This window comes from Peromyscus leucopus, chromosome 1, assembly GCF_004664715.2.
Source record: "Peromyscus leucopus breed LL Stock chromosome 1, UCI_PerLeu_2.1, whole genome shotgun sequence".
NCBI lineage: Eukaryota > Metazoa > Chordata > Mammalia > Rodentia > Cricetidae > Peromyscus > Peromyscus leucopus.
This window is the reverse complement of record NC_051063.1, coordinates 128,017,524-128,039,826: the sequence shown is the minus strand read 5'-3', so window position 1 is coordinate 128,039,826 and position 22,303 is coordinate 128,017,524. Positions and strand designations below refer to the sequence as shown.

The following is a 22,303-nucleotide window of genomic DNA, read 5'->3' as shown; positions in this document are numbered from 1 at the left end:
GTACGGTGGAAACATCACATGGAAAACTGCTATTTTGAAAGTTAGTTTAAAAAACTATAATAGCCAGGTGGTGGTGGTGTACGCCTTTAATCCTCGGCACTCAGGAGGCAGAAGCAGGCAGATCTCTGTGAGTTCGAGGCCCGCCTGGGCTACAGAGTGAGTTCCAGAAAAGGCTCCAAAGCTACACAGAGAAACCCTGTCTCAAAAAAAAAAAAAAACAAAAACAAAAAAAAAGCCTATAGTAATGATAATAATAATAACATAGTTTGAACACAAGTACTTTATGTAGATAGATAATGATAATTCCAGAAAGCACAGATTATTAAGCAAAAATCTCAGTGCCAGGGGCAAGATACCTTTCTAGAAATTATTAGTCAGAGGGGCCCTTGAGGCTCCCAAAACAATATAAGCTACTGACACTGTTCTTGATTCATGCCTACCAAAAATAGATAGTGCTGAAGACACTTCATGCTTTGGTTGCAGGACACAGAGAAATCAAGCTGGAAATGGGCTGGACATTCAGTTCCCCACAATTACAGCCACTCCGCATTACTAGGTGGTTTTCATAGTGCTAGAAGATTCTACCCTATGCTATTCAGTCTGGTAGGGGGGGAAATTAAGCAACAGCATTACCAATCTCTGAACTTTACCTGCTGTACCACTGAACTGCCAAGTGAGATATGCCCACTGATACAGCCGTGGTTTAACTATTATGGGGGTCACCAACTGCTTTCTAACTGGACTTCAGGCCCGCTCCATAGGAGAGAATCCACACCTGATACTATGAACCTAGTCACCACCCCGGCAGGGAAGTTGCTACTGTTGTTTTGCTACGTGGACCTACTGTGCCACTCAAGCCGTCTCCTGAATATCTATACTTATGCCTACATGTTAGTTCCCTAGTTAGAGAAGCTTGATTTTGCAAAGAATGATGGCGAGAAATTCATAACCAGTCAAAGTGCTGAAAATAAGTGACTGTTCAATGCTTATCCTTCTAACGCTCAGAGAACATCGTCAGAGAGGGAGCAGAAGAAACGCAGGAGACAGAGGATGGTGAGCAGCTCTGTGGGAAGCTGTTTTCCAGACATGCTGTGGCCGTGACATCCATGGACTCAACAGCAGCTGCTCAAGATTTGAAAAGCTTTTGCCTGACAACATGCCAGCACAGATGGGGAAGGGCTCATGAGGCTCCACCCTGCCTTGAGAAGTTGTTGGCAGTGGATGATTCCTAGGGCAGAAGGGGACACATTTTTTTTTACAGTAGCATGGACGTGGTTCAGTTGCCAAACTCTAGGAAATATCCCTACCTGTGCTCATACAAGCAACCTTAATTAAACTCAATGAGTCAAAAAAGAAAAAAAGGATGAATAATTGGGAAGAAAAAAGGTTTTCGGAGGGAGATAAGAGAAGATAATGTGGTTAAAATACAACACATTCATGAAGCTGTCAAAAATGCAATTTGCTTGAAAAAAGGATAAAATGTCAAAAGTTTATATATATTTAAATATATAACTGCAAATGTTTATTATATCTAATACGTGTTTATAAAACAATATTTGAATATCAATATAATACATTTTTATCACAATAACAGCAATTAAAAGGTATTTTAAAGTTTATAACATATAAGCTGGCATTTTATGATTTTGTTTGTATTCTTATATGTTTTGTTGTTCTTTTGAGCATTTCATACATGCATACAATATTTTTGATGATATTCACCCTACATTCCTTCTCCTAGCTTCTCCCAGATTCAGCCCCCACCCACAACCCCTTCCCAACTTTGTGGCCTCACTTTTCTTTCTATAGCTCACTGAGTCCAGTGTGTGCTGCCCATACACTCGCATGTGTGGGAGCCACACCCTTAAAGAAAATTGACTCTCCCTCCCCAAGAAGCCATGAACTATCACCAGCTCCTCAGCTAGGGATGAAGTTCATGAGCTCCTCTCTCTTTATGCTGGAATGTTGCTTGATCTTGTGCCCATCTTGTGTGCCCATGAGTGGCCCTGTCATGTCTAGAAGACACTTGTTTTCCCATCTAGGCAGCCACTTCCAAATTACCACACAGAGGCTTATATTAATTGTAAATGCTTGGCCAATAGCTCAGGCTTATTGCTAACTAGCTCTTACATTTTAAGTTAACCTATAGTCCTTATTTATGCTCTGCCACATGGCAGTGCCTTTTATTACCATGACACATTCATCTCCTGCTCTCTCGGCAGCCGTCTGGCATCTCCTGACGCTGCCATTCCCCATCCCATCATTCTCAGTTTGACTTTCCCACCTAAGCTTATCCTGTTCAGCTATTGGCCAATCAACTTGTTTATTAAACCAATCACAATGACATATATTCACACAGTGTAAAGGAATATTCCACAGCAGACACTAATTCAGTCCAGTCCTCTCCAACCTCTGGGTCTTACAATAGTTTTGCTCTGTCTTCAGAAAGGGTCCTGAGCCTTAGGGGAGGGGTGTGATACAGATGTCCTACTTGTGAATGAGCCCCCTCCACAGACACTTATTCTCAACACTTTGACCTACATTAACCACTGTCCACCTCACAAATAAATTGATGAGATTTGAGCGTTATACTAATTTATGAGTTTAAAGGTATTAATTTAAAGACAGTTTGATACTATATTCACTTAGCAAAACCACCATAGTAGGTTCACCTGTGGAGCCATGTGCTCCCTTGCCCATAATTCCCATAACTGACATGCATTTTCTCCTGTGGAACAGACCTTAAATCCATTCAGTAACCAGTTAGTTACCTTCTCTCTGCCCCACTTTCACTCCCATGGTCCCTTGTTTTAATTTAACATAATTTCTTTATTAAATCTGTGGGAATTTCACATCATGTACCCTAATTCACTCACCTCCCAGTCACCTCATGTCCTCCCCTGACCCCTGCAGTGCCCCCCAAAAGCAAGTTTAAAAAAAAACCCAAACAACCAATGCAAAACAAAACATGCAAACAAACAAAAACAAAAACCTCTTCACTCCTCCATCTTTCCCACCTCTCCAACACTTCTTCATTCATTCTGGTGGCATTGGGAGCCACAGTGTGTCATACAGCACACACACACACACACACACACACACACACACACACACACACACACACACCCTTTTGCCCAATTGGTTTTTTTTGCAAATGTTCATTGCAATGAATCATTGGTCTGGCTCAAGGCCTCTGGTTTCTGGTACACCATCATCAATGGCTCCTCAGTGAAACTCCTCTCAGATATCCCACAGTTACCCCAAGTTATGGAGATTCTGAGGGTATCATTTCACAGGACCAGTCCCTTCACGAGCTCCAGCAGATCCTAAATAGGGTAGATATTAGAGTTGGCCAACCCCAGGTGCAGCTGTGGGCCTGGGTGACAGCTGAGCTGGTCAATCCAGACCACTAGGGCCACCCCCCTACAACTCGCCCATGAGGTTCTGGGCCAGCTCACTTGCTGTAGTGTCCAGTGAGGAGCAGGGCCAGCTCAGCATGGCCCTCTGATTTCATCACACATGGTTCCTAGGGCCCCCTGAGATGTCATGAGACACAGACATTAACATAGACCCCAGCTACAGCTGGATCATGGTCCTAGACATGGTCCTTGGCAACAGCTTGAAAGATATGCTGGCTTTGGCTGGAAGCACAAGCCACTCAGATCAGGATGGCTTTGGTGGCATGGCCCCTGGACACCCACAAGGCCACAGGTTCCTCCATCCTGGGCTTCTATGTAAACTGTGATGGCAACACAGGCCTCAGATTTCAACACAGATCCTGGCTATGGTAGGACCACAGACCCAGACATGGTCCTTGGCAGCAGCCAAGTCTGCATGTCACCACTGCCCCAGGTGTCAGTGCAGGCCACTCAGATTGGCATGGACCCAGTAGCAGTGTGGCCCTCAACCACTAACACAGCCCCAGATCTCAGGCATCCACATGGCCTTTGATGGTAACAGGAACTTCGGACATCAACACAGACCCTGGCTGCAGTAGTGCCACAGACCCAGACATGGCCCCCAGGTGCAGCTCTGCCCCAGACATCACCATGGCATTAGGTAGTAGCACAGGCCATTCAGATCTACATGGCTCCAGCTGCAGCATGGGCCTTTGACACCAACATAGAAGCAGGTGACTCACCTAAACCAGGGCATCCACACGGCCCTAAATTGCAACAAGAGCTACAGACATTGACTCAGACTCTGGCTGCTGTAGGGTCATGGACCCAGACTTGGCCCTCAGTAGCATCTTAGGCCTAGATGATACCCCATGGTCCCTTTTTACTTTTCCTAGTATCTGTGGTTACTCCAAGTTATATACTCATATCTAATGACTCAAAGCTATGATAAAAAAAAGAGAGAGAGAGAGAGTGTGTGTCTTAGGATTTCTATTGCTGTGAAGAAATACCATGACCACAGCAACCCTTAGAAAAGAAAACATTTAATTGGGGCTGGCTTACAGTTTCAGAGGTATAGTCAATTATCATCATGGCAGGAAGAAGCATGGTCTTGGAGAGGAGCTGAGAGTTCTTTATCTTGATCTGCAGGCAACAGGAAGTGAACTGTCTCACTGGGCATGTCTTGAGCATATATGAGATTTTAAAACCCACCTCCATAGTGACACACTTCCTCCAACAAGGCCACACCTCCTAATAGTGTCACTCTCTATGGGCCTATGGGGGTCATTTTTATTCAAACCATCACAGAGGGAACATGTAGCATTTGCCACTTTCCTAAACCAGTACAATTTCTAAATGCCTTCTAAATAACTGTACTTATAACCACACATAAATGTAGCTTTTATCCCTCACCAAAGAAGCCTCTTTTTGCAGCTAATGGAGACCATTTTACAAACACACACACACACACACACACACACACACACACTGGTCAGAATACAGAGAACACTAGACCATGGGGTGCTGAGCCCCAATTGATATACCTACACAACCCCTATTCCTAAGGTTCAGGGAACATCACAGAGGAAAAATTCTAAGAGCCAGAGGACCAGGAAGTCTTCTGGAAGATGGTGTCTTCTATGTATGACAGGGAAATTGCACCAATGAACTCTCAACAATATATGGTTGCCTAAGCAAGATCTCCATAATGACAACATCAGTTGACATGCCAACATGGATGGAGGAAATCTCACAAGACCCTTGCTGTGGGATGCCTTTCTGTATGCCGTGAATATCTGTTGCTCTCACTGATTGATGAATTAAGCTGTTTCACCAATGGTGAGGCAGTACTATCAAACTGAAAATAGAGATGAAGAAGGGCAGAGTCAGGGCAGATACCTGCAGCCACAGAAGGAGCAAGATGTCAGAGCACTGGTAAGCCATGGGTTATGTGGAGATACAAATATTAATAGAAATGGGTTAACTTAAATGTAAGAGCTAGTTAGTAATAAGCCTGAGCCACTGACCAAACATTTATAATTAATATAAGCCTCTGAGTGATTATTTGGAAATGGCTGTAGTATGGGAGGAACAGAGAAAAGCCTCAGTTTACAGGCCCTACCTCTAGATGAAGAGCTATAGGCAATTAATGGATATTGAAACAGAGACAGAGATAGAGAGAATCAATCCTCTCCAGTACCCTGGTAGGTACCCAATCCCAAGTGATCAGCCCTAAACACATACACATATGAGCAACATGATATGGACTCAATAGATATGTATATATATATATATATATATATATATATATGTGTGTGTGTGTGTGTGTGTGTGTGTGTGTGTGTGTGTGTACATACATGTATACATATATATAAAACAATAATCATTTAAAATGACGACACCATGAATTTGAGAGGGGGTGAATGTTAGGTCTCAAAGAAACCCAGGGCAAGTCTCACTCAGTACCTGTGGCTCCTCAGCCCTTCTCACCTCACACCCTACCCTAAACATCTCCAACCCAGGGGCTGGGCTTCACTTACCTTCCTCCAGCTTCTGATCCCTCTATAACTCAGCCATTCCGGCTATGCGGCCTCTGGGCTCCTGCTTTTTCTCTTTGGCTCTTCTTGGTCCAGGCTCATCTTTCATCCCCCCATCTCCTCTCCTCTTCCTCACTCACTCTCCCCTCCCCCCATTGCCCGGTTCAGTCTGGAACCTTCCAGATGCCTCTGGCTGTTTCCCCTTCATGTCTACAGCAAAACCTTCTCCTCAACCATTCTTTAGGAGCAGTCACGTGCTCCTTTTTCATTCAGTGAGGAGGACATGGGTGGAGTTAGAGTAGAGTAGAAATGCTGTAAATATAAGACTTGTGTATGAAATCCTCAAAAACATTAAAACTTTTAAATTAAAAGAGAAAGAGGATTCCGAGTTTACCACAAGCTTATGAAATCACAGATGTCAAAGACACTGTGAATTGTACACCAGATGGAATTAATTAACATTCCAGCTAATGACTGAGGAAAGAAATAGCTCCTTGGGAACTTACAAACGACCAGCTCTCACAGCTGTGTGGTAAAGACAGTGTGGCTGCAGAGAGGAGGCTGCATGGCCCCTCTGCACTCACATTCTAACTGTAGGCACTGGTGGCCTCAGCGCAAAGCAAAGGACAGTACAGTTCCAAAGGAAAACAAGCAATAGTTGATTGGGAAACATGAAGATAAATTACAAAAGAATGGCATCCATCAGATATTTGTAAATAGACTGGAGGCAAATAACAGCTGTTACTGCAGTGACCCTGCACTACCATCCCTGCAACCCTGCACTACCATCCCTGCAACCCTGCACTACCATCCCTGCAGCCCTGCACTGCCATCCCTGCAACCCTGCACTACCATCCCTGCAGCCCTGCACTACCATCCCTGCAACCCTGCACTGCCATCCCTGCAACCCTGCACTACCATCCCTGCAACCCTGCACTGCCATCCCTGCAACCCTGCACTACCATCCCTGCAAACCTGCACTACCATCCCTGCAACCCTGCACTACCATCCCTGCAGCCCTGCACTACCATCCCTGCAACCCTGCACTGCCATCCCTGCAACCCTGCACTACCATTCCCACAACCCTGCACTACCATCCCTGCAGCCCTGCACTACCATCCCTGCAACCCTGCACTGCCATCCCTGCAACCCTGCACTGCCATCCCTGCAACCCTGCACTGCCATCCCTGCAACCCTGCACTGCCATCCCTGCAACCCTGCACTGCCATCCCTGCAACCCTGCACTGCCATTCCCGCAACCCTGCACTGCCATCCCTGCAACCCTGCACTGCCATTCCCGCAACCCTGCACTGCCATCCCTGCAACCCTGCACTACCATCCCTGCAATCCTGCACTACCATCCCTGCAACCCTGCACTGCCATCCCTGCAACCCTGCACTACCATTCCTGCAACCCTGCACTGCCATTCCCACAACCCTGCACTGCCATCCCTGCAACCCTGCACTGCCATCCCTGCAACCCTGCACTGCCATTCCCACAACCCTGCACTGCCATTCCTGCAACCCTGCACTGCCATCCCTGCAACCCTGCACTGCCATTCCCACAACCCTGCACTACCATCCCTGCAACCCTGCACTTGCAGCCCTGCACTACCATCCCTGCAACCCTGCACTACCATTCCTGACTTTGTTTTCCGTGCTAGGGACTGAGCCCAGAGTGTGCTAGGTAAGAAGCACTGTACTGCTGCTATATTTCCATCCATGTCTGCATTTTTTTTAAAGCTCTAATATGGCTAGTAGAAAGCTAGCTTCAGTAGCCAGAATCAGGTCTCATCAACTGAGAATTAGCATAAAGTTTGATAGTTCTAAGTCTGAAGCCAGTAGGGGTCTTAGGATTTGTATTGTTGTGATAAAATACCATGACCAAAGCAACGTGGGGAGGTAAAGGTTTATTTCATTTACAGCTTATAAGTCCTGTGGTGATTTGAACAAAAATGGCCCCCATAGGCTCATACATTTTAATAATCATTCCCAGTTAGTGGAACTGTTTGGGAAGGATTAGGAGGTGTGGCTTTATTGGAAGAGGCACTTTCACTGGAGGCAGGCTTTAAAGTTTCAAAAGGTTCACACCTTCCCCAGTGTCCCTCTCTGCCTTGTGGTTGTGTTTCAAGATGTGAGCTTTCAGCTACTGCTCCAGCATCATACCTGACTGCCTGCTGTAATGGTCAAGGACTCACTTCTGAAACTGTAAGCCCAATAAACTCTTCTGTATATTGCCTTGGTCACAAGTCCATAATTGAGGAAAGTCAGGACAGAAACCTGGAGGCAAGAACTGAAGCAGAGCTATGGAAGAGGGCTGCTTATTGGCTTGTTCCTGATGGTTTGCTTAGGTTGTCTTCATACAGTACTCAGGACTACCATCCAGGCCTGACACCACCCACAGTGAGCTGTTTCCTCCCATATCAACAATCACTCAAGAAAATGCACCACAGCCTTTGCCACAGGTCAGTCTGGTAGAGGCATTTTCTCAGTTGAGGGTCCAGCTTCCCAAATGAATCTAGCTTGTATCAAGTTAACATAAAAATCTCTAACCCAATATAAACCAAATTCTGGAATGATCTGTTTTTCACTGCTGTTGAGCCTGAAAATCTCCAAGTTCTAGAGATGCACATGATACTCATAGCTGCATTTCTCCAGCGGGGTAATTAATAATCAAAGGCCTAAAAACCACAGAGACAGTCCTCTGCATGTACTCATCTCAGTACTATGAACACTTACCATACTCTCATACTTGGGAGGCACCTTTACCTAAAATATTAGTCACCCAGGGGTGCAGTGTGGAGAGTCTTATGAGGGAGACTCTGCCCAGCACTCAAAGGCAACCCCAAGTGTGTCCACCAGAGATCGAAATATGCAAAGAAGGAAAATATAATTGATAGATTCACAACACGCCCTCACGGTTGGGCATGTCCGGCCGACCTAGACACTTCTGCCTAGCCAGTTCCGGGTCAAAATAGCCATTTCTGGGTCAAGGCGTCTCACATGACCAGGACCCCGTGGCTTTGCATGGTTGTGTAAGAGCACACAATGCCACCATGTGACCTACGCACATACGTGGAGTAGCCATATGGACCTGTGTATGTGTGCACGACCCAGCCTTTATAAGCCGGCGCCATATTCCCAGCTTCCTTCTTCTTCTCCATGCATGTGTCTCTTCTGCAGGCCTGAGCACACCTGTCTTTCTCTCTTATCTTAATAAAACTCTTGTTAGTGGATTCTGTTGTGTTTTGTGACATTTCCTCACAGGGTAAGAGTGCCGCCAAATAACTAACAATAATAACAAGCAAGTATGAAACCCTAATAAATCCCCTAACAAAAGAAAGTCCAGGGCCTGAAAGTTTTATTACTAAATGCTACCAAATCTTCAAAGAAGAGCTAAAACCAGATTTCCTCTAAAATCTGGAAAGAGACAAGGGTGCCCAATCTCTTCACTTTTATTCTAAAGCTCCTCGCTGTTCCATAAAATAGAAAGGGAAGGAACACCAAACTCATCCCAAACAGTAAGCGTAACCCTGATACCAAATCAGACAAGGATTCAAGACAGAAAGCTATGGACCAGTTTCTCTGATGGACATAGATACAGAAATTTTTAACACATTTGCCTTTAAAGAACACATTCAGACCATACACTATAACCAAGTTTTATTTTCTACTGGATACAAGGTTGACTCAATGTGTGCAAATCAAAAAGCATAATTCAGCATATAAGTAAACTTAAGGAGAGAAATTACTTGATCATCTCAGTCAATGCAGAAAGACCTTTGACAATGTCCATCATTCTTTCAGAAACATACACTGCAGAAACTACAGCCTCTTTAACAGAGTTCTAGACGACTGAAACTTGATCCACATCTCCCACTTTGCACAAAAATCAATTTAGGATGGATCAAAGACCTTAGTGTAAGACGTGAAACTTTGAAATTTCTAGAGGAAAGCATAAATTAGATCCTTAAGTATGTCAGTATCTTAGTCAGTGTTCTATTGCTGTGAAGACACCATGACCAAGGCAACTCTTATAAAAGAAAACATTTAATTGGGGCTAGCTCACAGTTTCAGAAGTTTAGTTCATTGTCATCATGGGAACATGCAAGCAGAAGACCTGAGTTTGGTTCCCAGCACCCACCCATAGGGGCTCAAAGCTGTCTGTAACTCCAGTACCCGGGGATCCAGTATGTGTCTAGTGACCCCACATATATGCGGGCAAACACTCAAACACATACACTAAGTGAATCTTCTCAAAAATGCACTGTGTCTTAGTCCCTTTGTGCTGCCGTAACAAAATACCTTCTTTTGGATTGGACTAATTTGTAATGGACTGATTTTACTTTCACAGTCTGCGGGCTGAGAAGCCCAAGCTCCTCTTGCTGTATCTTCACATGTAGAAGGCAGAAGACAGAAGGCACAGAGAGGTCTCCCCAGCTCTTCCAGCCCTCTCATAAGATAATTAACCCTGTTCATGAGGACTCCAGCCTCAGAGCTAGTCACTTTCTTTTTTGTTTTTTGTTTTGTTTTGTTTTTGTTTTTGTTTTGTTTTGTTTGTTTGTTGAGACAAGGTTTCTCTGTATAGCTTTTGGAGCCTGTCCTGGAACTTACTCTGTAGAACAGGCTGGCCTCGAACTCACAGAGAATGACCTGACTGTACCTCCCTGGGATTAAAGGCATGTGCCACCATGACCCGGCCCCTAGTCACTTTCTAATACTGTCTCATTTAGTGGGTGATACAAGGTTTCAGAGTGGCCTCTAGCGACTGTAAGGAACTCAACATTCCCTGAGTCAGCCAGACACAGTCACCCAGCGTTATCAGGAGGTATATATAAAGTGAAAATTATGAATTTAGGGTGTCAGCATTGACATGTAAAGTCTATTATCTTTACATAAGCAAGTATTTTAAGGTTTATCAAAAGTGATTCTCCTTTATGTCAACTCAGGGATTTTTCTCTTTTTATTCCTCCTGCCATATCGTATCTGCCATTCCCAGGCCTGCCCCAGCCCCCTCTAATCCAGGGTTTATGACATAAAAATTATTAAATTAATTCAAATGCTATGTTTACAGAAACAGTATTTTCTAAGATATAGATAGATGACACATACTCGCAATATCATGTATTTGGAATACTTTAAATATCATATGAAATTACCACATCTGTAGACGACAACTCTTTCTGTTCTTATTATCAGTTGAAGCCAAGTTTACTATATTAGCTTGAACTGTTTGGGAGGCATCCAGGCAGTGGGACCGGGACCTGTCCTCAGTGCATGAGCTGGCTGTTTGGAACCTGGGGCTTATGCAGGGACACTTTGCTCAGCCTGGGAGGAGGGGACTGGACCTGCCTGGACTGAATCTACCAGGTTGAACTCAATCCCCAGGGGAGTCTTAGCCCTGGAAGAGATGGGAATGGGGGATGGACTAGAGGGAAGGCGGGGAGGGGGAAGGGGCGGGAGGGGGGAGGGCAAGGGAATACATGGCTGATATGTAAAATTAAATTAAATTATAAAATAAAATTTTTAAAAAAGTAGCACTTATGCCGGGCGGTGGTGGCGCACGCCTTTAATCCCAGCACTTGGGAGGCAGAGGCAGGCGGATCTCTGTGAGTTCGAGGCCAGCCTGGTCTCCAAAGCGAGTTCCAGGAAAGGCGCAAAGCTACACAGAGAAACCCTGTCTCGAAAAACCAAAAAAAAAAAAAAAGTAGCACTTGTCTAAAATAAACCAGGAAAGAGATTAATGCTGAAAATGATTTTACAAACTTTCTGGAAATCTTTCCCACCAAATGGAGGGAAAGTACACTTGTAGAAACTTAGTATTTCCAGCTCCATGCCTGTGACATGGACTGTTCCACACTTACCTCCCCTCCACGAGGAATGAGCCAAACTCTGCATGTTCAGGAACACGGTGGCTCTTCCCAGCAGCCCGGCCATCATAGGGGATGTAGGGGTCTGGCTGGCTGGGCTTGTAGTTTCCTGTGGTGGGTCTGACTGTCAGCAGCCGTCCAGGGTCTGAGCACGTGGGAACAGACACAGCCGAAGTCTGGCGGAGCTCGACCTCCAGCGCGGCTGAGGGCAGCCTGATGTCTTTGTTCTCTAGGTGCATGTCCCCTCACGGGTCTTTCTAGGTCAAACAGAAAGAAGCCACTCACTGTTGCTGAAAAGCAGACTCTGTACAATCAGAGGGTACTTAAACACAGCCCTTCTAGTGGCCTCACAGAAATAAGGTGAGGCCATAAAAAATTATGAGGAGGGACATTCAGTGATGTTGGTAAATATTAAGGATAGATAGGGGTCTGGAGAGATGGTTCAGTGGTTAAGAGCACTGGTTGCTCTTCCAGAGGTCCACGGTTCAATCCCAGCACCCACGTAGCAGCTCACAACTGTCTGTAACTCCAGTTGCAAGGGATCCGACACCCTCACACAGACATACATGCAGGCAAAACACCAATGCACAGAAAATAAAAATAAATAAATAACTTTTAAAAACAAGATTTTTTAAAAAAAAAATTTAAAGAAAAGAATATATAAAAGACAGCAAAAAAAAAAAAAAAAAAAAAAAAAAAAAAAAAAAATGCCGGGCGGTGGTGGCGCACGCCTTTAATCCCAGCACTCGGGAGGCAGAGGCAGGCGAATCTCTGTGAGTTCGAGGCCAGCCTGGGCTACCAAGTGAGTTCCAGGAAAGGCGCAAAGCTACACAGAGAAACCCTGTCTCGAAAAACCAAAAAAAAAAAAAAAAAAAAAAAAAAAAAAAAAAAAAAAAAAAAAAAAAAGACAGCCTATGCTTGATAGTCCTATTGAAATAAACATGTATAGATTATTTGTACAGAGCATCAAAGCAAACAGACAAATTCTTCAAAGCATGGCTACCTCTGACTAGGGCTTTAACGTCTTTCTTTGTTTGTGCTATGGTGGTTACAATTTTTGCTCCTAATTGCATTGAGAAAGTAATAATTGTTGCTATAAAGATAGAAAATGCACTGTAACTACCATTGGGGCTGTATTTCAAACCATTTGCTACTTTTATTTTTCGCATTTTATAGCATCAAATAACTCAAGCAATGATTGGCTTTATGGCAACCTGGTTAGCTGTCAACTGTTTCTGTGAAACCAAGGATTTCTATGTACCTTGGTCGAGTGAGTTTTATAATGCTGAGACACAAAGCTCGTGCTTCTGGTGGAGTGAATGGAGCGTGTCTGCCACTTCTCCTAGTTGCCAGGTTCATCTGCAGCATCCACAATACACTTTGAGACAGGATTCCTGTGGATCCACACTGAGTAGGGTTCAACAAGACTCAAGACAAGCACGGGACAAGTGTGTTACATCTACAACTACGTAGGCTGGCGTTACACTTTCAATTTAGAATGTCCACAAACCACCACATGTGAAAGGCTTGGTCTTCAAGCCATGTGCTACTGAGACAAGGGAGCACCTTGTAGAGGTAAGGCCAGTGAGGGTCTTCAGGTCACTGGGGGCGCATGCCTTTGAAGAGGGCCATGGTGCCCCAAGCTCCTCCTTTCTCTCTCCCTTCCTGACCATGAGATGAGGGGATTTTTCTACCATGTGTATATACACTACCACAACCCCAAAGTGATGGTGTCAGCCCATCATAGGCTTACACCTGTGAGACTTTGAGCCAAAATAAACCTTTTCTCTCTGTAATATGTTTACCTCAGACATTTTGCTATAGTTATGAGAAGCTGACTAACACAACTGGATACACGCCTAGTGGAGCTAGAATTTGTGTCAAATATGAAAAGATATTGGCATTGAAAGATGCCTACATGTTTTGCACCCTGCTTTGGCTAGCCATGTTTGATAAAAATGACTTGTAAATCAATATGACAGACAGTGCTGTTAGAATACACTTTTATCAAAACATGAAATAAAAAAGCAGTTGAGTTTGATTCTTCCAGGGCTTTCATCCTGGTAAGAACAAACCACATGTGTACATGCATGTTACAAAACATCAGTCATGTGATTAGCTGATTCCACAGACGAAAAATAGGCTTTGGTATTTAAGTTTAAAACTGGCATTGTAATATACAAAGATGACTAATAAAACTTAATTTTTCATTACTGAGGATAATGGCATTAAACAGCAATTTTGAAACATCATAAATAGCTAGGCATAGTGGTTCACATCTGTAATTCTAGGAACTGGGAGGCAGAAGCAGAAGGATTACAAGGAGTTTGAAGCCAGGCCAGCCTAGGCTGCAGAGTAAGATCCTGTTTTTAAAGGTAAATAAAAATAAAACCTAAAACAATGGAAAATATGCCATGACAGGTTAAGAGAGAGAGACTAGGGATAAAGGGAAGCTTTATTTTAGTCTTATTGATGGCAGTTTTTTCCTGACATTTTATCAAAAGGCTCCACAATGGTATGATCAGCCCTGATTCAAGAGCATTATCTTCTGCTGGCACTAAATACTCCCGTCCTTTTAGAACATTCCATGAAGATAGGTTTGAGCCTAAATACTTGAAACTCCAACCCCAAATTCACATATTGTTATCCTCCTGCATGTGACGGTGTTAGGAGAGGTCTTTGGAGAGGGATTAGGGTCTAGTGTATGTGGTGGTGTGAAGATATAGTCTTTGGCGAGCAATTGGGTTCTAGTGTATTGTCTTTTGAGGAGGATTGGGGTCTAAGGAGGAAGGTGGTCATGAGGATGGAATCTTTTTTTTTTTTTTTTTTTTTTTTTTTTTGGTTTTTCGAGACAGGGTTTCTCTGTGTAGCTTTGTGCCTTTCCTGGAACTTGCTTTGAAGACCAGGCTGGCCTCGAACTCACAGAGATGCGCCTGCCTCTGCCTTCCGAGTGCTGGGGAGAATGGAATCTTTATGAATGGGACCAGTGTCTTTCTCAGAGCCTTCAGAGTTTGCTTCTCGTTTGACGTGTGAGGACACTGAGTGAAGACTCCATATGAGAACCAGGAATTGAATCTGCATACACCTTGATCTTAGACTGCCTAGCTTTCTAAACTCTGGAAAATAATGTTTGTTGTTCAAGCCACCCAGGAGTTGTTATTTTGTCCCTTGAATAAATAGAAGATGGTTTAGCCATACAAGAGAACAATGATAATAAATATGCTCTGGGGATCCACAGAACAAAATATAATTCAACAGCAAGAGAATGCTGTAGGGACACCTGCCAGACGATGGAGGAAACTGTAGAGATTATGTTCAGTGAAGGAAGTCAGTCAACCAAAGGCCATATATTGCCTAGCTTCGTGTAAGTGCAAAACATTCCACATAGACAAATCTACAGGGACATCAGGTCAATGGGTCACAGAAAAGCAGGGAATCTCTGCTATAGGCTTCGGATACTGATGGCTTCCTTAGCTTTGGGGTTGGTAGGAGCTAGTGATCTGTTAATGCCTTCTAAAGTGATGACCTTTAGAATGCATTAGTTAAAAGATGCTGCATTAGATACAGAAAGTAGACCCTAAAAGTGGAGACTAAAGATTAAATATAATCTGACTCTGGATTGGCACCATTTCAGCCCTCCACAATCACAAAGTTCTAGTCAGTCAATCATTCACATAGAATGTTCAGCATATGGCAGCTTCTTTTCTGAGAGCACCAGGTCCTGCCCATGTCACCCAGCAATTGTCCTCCTGGACATCTATCTCAACATTTATAGATATTTCAGCCAAAATGGGAAAGAATTGAGGTCCCTCAGTGTGTTCATGCTTAAGTGAGGGGATGTATCCATATCACAGGAAGCCCCTGGACACAGCAAGATGTATGAATTTACAAAGTGGGAACTCAAAGTGAAAAAAACAAATCTCAGAAGGCCACATGCCATATGGTTCCATGTGTCAGCATCCTTGAGATGACAACAGGATAGACCGGGAGAGCAGATCAGTGCACCTGCCGCTGAGCAGGGATGGAAGTATAGGCCAGGACCATGCAAGGGTTAAGATGGACCCTGATCGCGTCAATGTCTGTGTCCTGGTTGTCATGTCCCACTATAACTCTCACATGCTTTTAGCACTGAAAGACACTGGGTTCAGGCCACATGGGTTCTCTCTGGATTATTTCTTATGAGTGTATGGCACTCTTCAGCCTACAACCTCTGCTCAGCTTGTCTCCTCCTGAGCAGATCTTCTCCAGGCTGCCAGGTTCTTCTCCACTCCCCTCAAGCCTACTTCCTCCAGGCTTCTGCCCTCCCACCTGGATGGCTGATATGCCTGTGAGAGTCACTGATAACTCCTGGAGCCCACCCCACTCTCAGACTCCCAGAAGCTGCCCCATGCCTGCTGAGGTTTGGCCTCGGGGTGCTTCTCTGGGGTTTCTAGCTCTTCTTCTTTAGGTACTGTCTCCTCCTCTTCTTGGCTTCACTTCAAACCCAGCAGCCTCCCCAAGAGACCCCACTGCAGCTTCCAATATCAGTCACCTGATGGAGATGGTCTCCAAGTCCAGCCTGGCCCTGAGCTCAGTCGTCTCCAATGGACACACCCAACACCCTGACTCAGCATGAACCTGCCATCACTTGCCCACTTCCTGTGGTCTTCTCTTTTGGGGACAATGCAGGCATTGCTCACCTGGCACACATGTTTTATCTAGTTCTTCTGAACACATTCTAAATCCAGATGTTCCCATCTGGGCCTCATCTGTTACACTGGAACACCCCAGTCCTAGTTTGTCCTCTGGGAACCCAACCCACGACCGGTCTTCTTGGGAACTTCCATATGGCCTGGCCTCTGGAGTCACACTGCCACCTTAGCACCAGTCCATCTTTGTGGGAGAGAGGGCAGGCTCCCTCAGTTCATAATAGTGTGAGCACTGCCTTGTGTTCATAGCCTCAGCTTGCCTGAGCCCTACTGGGCGCCATGAACCTGCCCTGCCAGGAGCATGTAATATGCACCCTGAAGACTTCACATGTGAGGACATGGATGGCCTTGTACCCCAGGCTGGCCACAGACAGCTCTTTCTCAGCAAAACTTACACCAAAAATAACTTAATCATCCTTGCGTTTGAAGGAAAACAAATAGATTCCATGGTTTTTTTTTGAAAAGAAAATAACAAATGATCCAGATTCAGCGGAACCTTGCCATCTTCATACTTGACCATACATCACCCTTTGTGGCTGCTACCCACCTTCCCCCAGTTCTGTCTCCTTCCCCACCAGCCTTGTAGCAGCACTTGCACCCCCTACAGGTCCAGCAAGCTCCCTGCAGCCACGGCCCCTCCTGCAGATGCTCTTTCTCTCCTCTCTCTCCTAAGCCCTCTACACCCGGCCGTCACCTTGCCCAGGCGGTGCTCACCAACCTTGCTCTAAATCACTGTGGATCCCTGATCAGCCTCACAGGGACTTGCCAAACACATAGCAGAGGGACTTAATCAGAAGATCACTGGATACTAGGCCAGCCAAAGGCTGAGGCACAACACACAGGGTGGGGCACTATCCAGAGCAGGGTGAGGAGGAGAGATTTCTGCTTCTGGATCTTCTCCACCCGGTGCCATCTGTCATTGGCATCACATCTGGCCATAATGGAACACCAATTGGCATGCTTTAGAAGAGGATGGATAAGAAGAACTGTCCCGGATGTTCAAACCAGGCCTGTATACCCTAAGTCCTGACCAGGACTGAGACTGTCTCAGCTCTTCCTCAGGGGTCTGGGGGACATGGCTAGCAGTTCTGACATAGTGAGGTGGCTGGCGTTAATGGAGCAGAGATCAGTTTCGCTGCAAACAAACTGGAGGAGGTTTGAGGGACAGGAAGTAGAAAGGTGGGGAGGTCCAAGCAGTGATGCCAGGTCAGCAGAGCCGTACCTCAGCAAGCGGCTCCTTGGTAAACAACCAGTCTCTACTATGTTGAGCTGGGGAGGTTGATGCCTTCTTATCTCACACTGTGTGTGCTGAACATGACACTGATGCCGGATCCCTTGATGTCTCACTATAACCAATCCATTCTGGGTCCTGAGAATTCTCGTTATTGCCTCTTCTCTATGCGGATCATCACAATCCCAGACCATCCTGTTGGTGCAGAGCTGTTGTAGGGATTAGCTTGCCAGGTCTGCTATGACTCTACAGTCCTTTCATGTCCACTGAGGGACGGGGGATGGAGGGGGGGCGGAGGGGGCAGAGTAGGCATGCCTCCAGACAAAACGGCTGAGTTTGGCACAGCCTGTCTAGTTCAGGAAACCCAAGATGCACACACAGGGCCAAATGCATGTCCCACCAAGGGCAGATGGGTCAAGTTGTTTCTCTGTCCCTCTGCAAGGCCAGGACACAGACCGCTGTTCTATTTATTCCTTCAGTCTGTTTTTTTTTTTTTTTTTCCAGCATGTGAACTTGATGGAAGCTTCTGGATCATTCAACCAAGTGGCATGGCTATTAATCACTTCGTGTTTTAAAGAGTCCCCTTGCAACCAGGAAGGACAGGCTGGGGTAGCACCAGGAAGTGGCCCTCTCTGTGCAACAAGAGGTCTTAGGGTGAAGAGGGCTTTGTTCTAGAAACACCCACAGGGTCTCCAGACCAGAGACAGTTCCCTGAAGGGATCATAGCCGCCAGGTAAGGAAGAGAAAGCCATGTGAAATGCACAGCAAGGGTCTGGGCCCCCTGACTTTCCTGGGACCAGACCCCCCATGTGCAGCAAAGGCTATCTGACCCTTGGGCTCCAGTGGCTCGGCTCATTGTCCACTGCTGTGCTGGCTTTCCTTGGCACACCTTGCAGATCAGCTTGGAAACCCTGAGCCTTGCCTCAAGTAGGAAAGACCCAAGCACCACCTGAGTGTGATCCCCTCGGCACTGCAGAACACATCCTTACCACCACCACCACCACCACCACCACCACACCCCACCACGTCCATCACCTGCAGCAGGCAGGGCTGAGAGCAGGACCCCTCTGGCAGACCCCAGCCAGGTAAGTTCCCTCGATCCCTGGAGGCCTTGGACCGCATTTGTGTCCAGGCAAGGACAAGCCATCTAATTGAGGGTGGCAGGACCTCTTGGGGTATCAGGGAGTGCCTCTGCCCACCCCTAGGAAGGACAGTCAGAAAAGATGACAAAATTCCTCATCAAACCACCTGGAAAGCCAACATCCTGCAAGGACGGAAGACTGGCAGCTCAAGGCAGTTGGGGGGTAGGGAGGGCCCTCTTGTTTCCCATACCTCAGAACAAACACACCAGGCTCCCTCCTCGAGGCCCCAGCTGTTTCCTAAACCTCTAGCCTTCGACCCTGGCATTTATAGGACCACATTGCAGGCTTACCTCCAACTTAAAGACCCTTCTTCCCTCTCCTCACCTAGGACACCCCACTCCACCTCCACAGCTCCTCTGCAGCTCTGTGTCTTCTTTGTCTCTGGTCTCCGTGGAAGCAAAGGTGCTCAGATGCCTGCAGACTCCCCAAACTTCCCTTAGCGATCCCATGGTGCCCCCATGCCCGACCCCACCACATATCCAAAGCCACTATCTCCGCGTCTCACATTTTCCCTGAAGATTCATCACTAGCAAAATGCTCCCTGCCCTGACCCAGCAGCCACTTGGGGTTTCAGGTCTGTGTATTTGTTTGGTTTTGTTTTGAGACAAGCAGACCTCTTTCAGCAGGCAGGGGTTTGTGTGAGCCCTCATGTCTTGCCCCCTACCTCCTAGCCCACACCATCTTTTCAAAATACACATTGGCCATATACTGGCCAAGGTTCCAGGCAAGGACATTGCTGGTCTCCAGTGGCAGTCACAATAGTTGCTCATGTCCTTAGAACTCACCTAACTGAGCCATGAGGTTGGGGATGCCAAGAAAGCGTATGTTCCTAAGTCACCCCCATTTTACACCCAAGGTGAACAACTGTACTCAAGAGTTTGGAAACACAGCCTAAAACCCTTTTCTACCTTCTGGAGCTTTCCTCTGTTTGCAGACTGGATCTTCAGAAACTTCCAGAGGCGAGTTGGTATCACCAGCTACACTAAAGTTCACAGGCATCCAGGCTGGCCTTGTTGCCAGCCCAGCTCAGGCACCAGTCAGCAAGCAAACCTCAGGGAATGGAATTTTCATGGTGGCTTCAGTGGGCAGCTGTGGTTCACTGCTATTAGCCCGAACCTAGGCTTTGTAGAATTGTCACATTGGTTTAAGTCAGTGTTCCTCAAACATCACTGAAGGTTAAAGACATTGAGCAAGTTTTACAAGCTAGAGGGACGTAACTGAGCCCCAGGGCTCTGATTTCCCAAGGATGTCCACTCACTCAGACTTCTGTGCTTAATAACCATGTCATGGAAAAGTGCTGGCTATGTGGATCCTGTTTATTTCACTGTGCGTGACTAGATGAAAAGCAGCAACTTTGATGGTTTAATGCTCTCACTTCAGTGAGCTCCATTCCGAAGAAATGCCCAATGGCCAGGCTCTGATTTCCAAATTCCCTACCTCATTCCCTTTTGTCCTGGGACACAGACTTCCAGGGAGCTATGGTCTGAAACTGCTGCTGCTGCTGCTGCTGCTGCTGCTGCTGCTGCTGGGCTCCCCAGTAAAATCAGAAATGCTCATACAAACTGCTCAATCTCCTTATCTGCACATTTTCATTATCGACTTGTTACCCTGCTAGCACCCCAGAATAGGAAGCTATTACCACCCGACTCCCAGACACCATTTTACCTGATGACTTGCTGATCTTTCTCCAGCAGCGAAGTCTAGTGTCCAAATCCAAAGGCTGTGAGTGGTGGCTGGGACACAACCCTGGGGGTAAGATTTCTCAGCAGGCACTTGCAGCCCTAGGAGGTTGGATGGCTTGTGCTCCTCACCCCACCCTCTGCTGGCCACGCCCACCGACCTTCACGGAGCAGGAAGGCTCAGTGCCCCCAACCCCCACTTGAGACTGGTCCAGCAGCATGAGAGAGCTTCAGGGAACTCTGGGAAGTAGAGAGCCTTGCTGCAGAAGCCAGGCTTTTGTAAAATCCCAGGCACGTGTGTCAAGCTCAAGCCCCACTTCACAGGTGGCCAAGGACCTGGCAGATTTTTTCCTTAAAACAAGAACTGAGCAAATGGAAACTGATCTGCATTTTAAGAACTCTCTGCTGGAGATGATGAACTTCCTCATTATCTTGTTCTCCTCCAACTCAGACTCTCAAGGTACCAGGGGGTGCCTCGGGTTACAACTGAGGAAAGCTCGCTCATACAAGACACATGGACATGAATAAATACACAGAGTCTGTTAACAGAAATTATAAGCTACATGGAAACACACAAACTTTATACAAACACCCAGAAGCCATACAGAAGGCTGAGACACACAGAAACACAAACTACACAATCCCAATGCACACGATACCCACATGAAGTACATACATACACAGTGACACAAACGAGCACAGAAGCAGGCACATGACACACATCATACATGCAGACATAAACTACAAGATGCCACAAATGCCCACAGCAGAGCTCCCCAATGCCTCCCTACAGATCAGCAAATGGTAGAGCAGTCTCTGCAATGGCCCAAGGAGCTGCTTCCCCTCCCCAATCATTCATAGATTTTTACAAATTTTAACTATTGTGTATGCATGTGTATGTGTGTGTGTGTGTGTGTGTGTGTGTGTGTGTGTGTGTGTGTGTTCATGCATGCCACAGGACATATGTAGCTAGGGGACAACTTACAGTAAATTTTCTTCTTCCATCAGGTGGCTTCCAGTGACCAATGTCTGGTCACTGGGTTTGGCAGCAAGCGCCTTGACCTGCTGAGCCATTTTGCTTGCCCCCATTTTGAGATTTCGGGGTAGCTTCTTAGGTGAGCCTGCCAGACAGGCTCAGCCAAGCCTTTCCAGGTGCCTTTCAGAGCCGGCGAGGTCTACTGCTGAGGTCTTGCCGGCTCAAGCCTCTGGCAGGGGAAGCCCCCTCCCTAACTTCTCTATGTCAGAACCTGATAAGGAACTTGTGAAAAGGAGTCAAGGGTGAAAAGGGTCTCTCAGCAGCTGTGCTGCCCACTGCATGTGGACATCTTCTCTGTACATGGAAATGGCCACACACAGGCACATCACAAGCAGGTGTCGGGCACCACACAGGAGGTGGCTGGACTTCAGAGGCTCTTGACTTTGTCCACAAAGTAACAGCACAAAAAGGCCCCTTGTAGCCGGCGGTGGTGGCGCACACCTTTAATCCCAGCACTCAGGGAGGCAGAGCCAGGTGGATCTTTGTGAGTTTGAGGCCAGCCTGGGCTACCAAGTGAGTTCCAGGAAAAATGCAAAGCTACACAGAGAAACCCTATCTCGAAAAAAAAAAAAAAAAAAAAAAAAAAAAAAAAAAAAAAAGGCCCCTTGTAGGAGGAGCTTAATAAACTCCTGGGGAGCATCATTTATTCCCGGAGCCTGGCTGTGGCTAGGAATATTTAATTTTGAAAACATTTAAAGATTTATTTTAGGTGTGTGTGTGTGT

General features: G+C 46.1%; 1 protein-coding gene across 1 annotated transcript in view; it reads right to left on the bottom strand.

Annotated features, from left to right (window-relative positions):
- Oca2 (OCA2 melanosomal transmembrane protein) overlaps positions 1–20,680 on the bottom strand; it is a 279,134-nt gene extending 258,454 nt beyond the window's left edge. Inside the window, exons 1-2 of the mRNA XM_028894677.2 lie at positions 20,531–20,680; positions 11,799–12,061 (exon numbers count right to left, since the gene is read on the bottom strand). Of these exons, the coding sequence (XP_028750510.1) occupies positions 11,799–12,043 (245 nt within the window). The 5' untranslated portion in view covers positions 12,044–12,061; positions 20,531–20,680. The remainder of the gene's footprint in view (positions 1–11,798; positions 12,062–20,530) is intronic.
- Between the last annotated feature and the right edge of the window lie 1,623 nt (positions 20,681–22,303).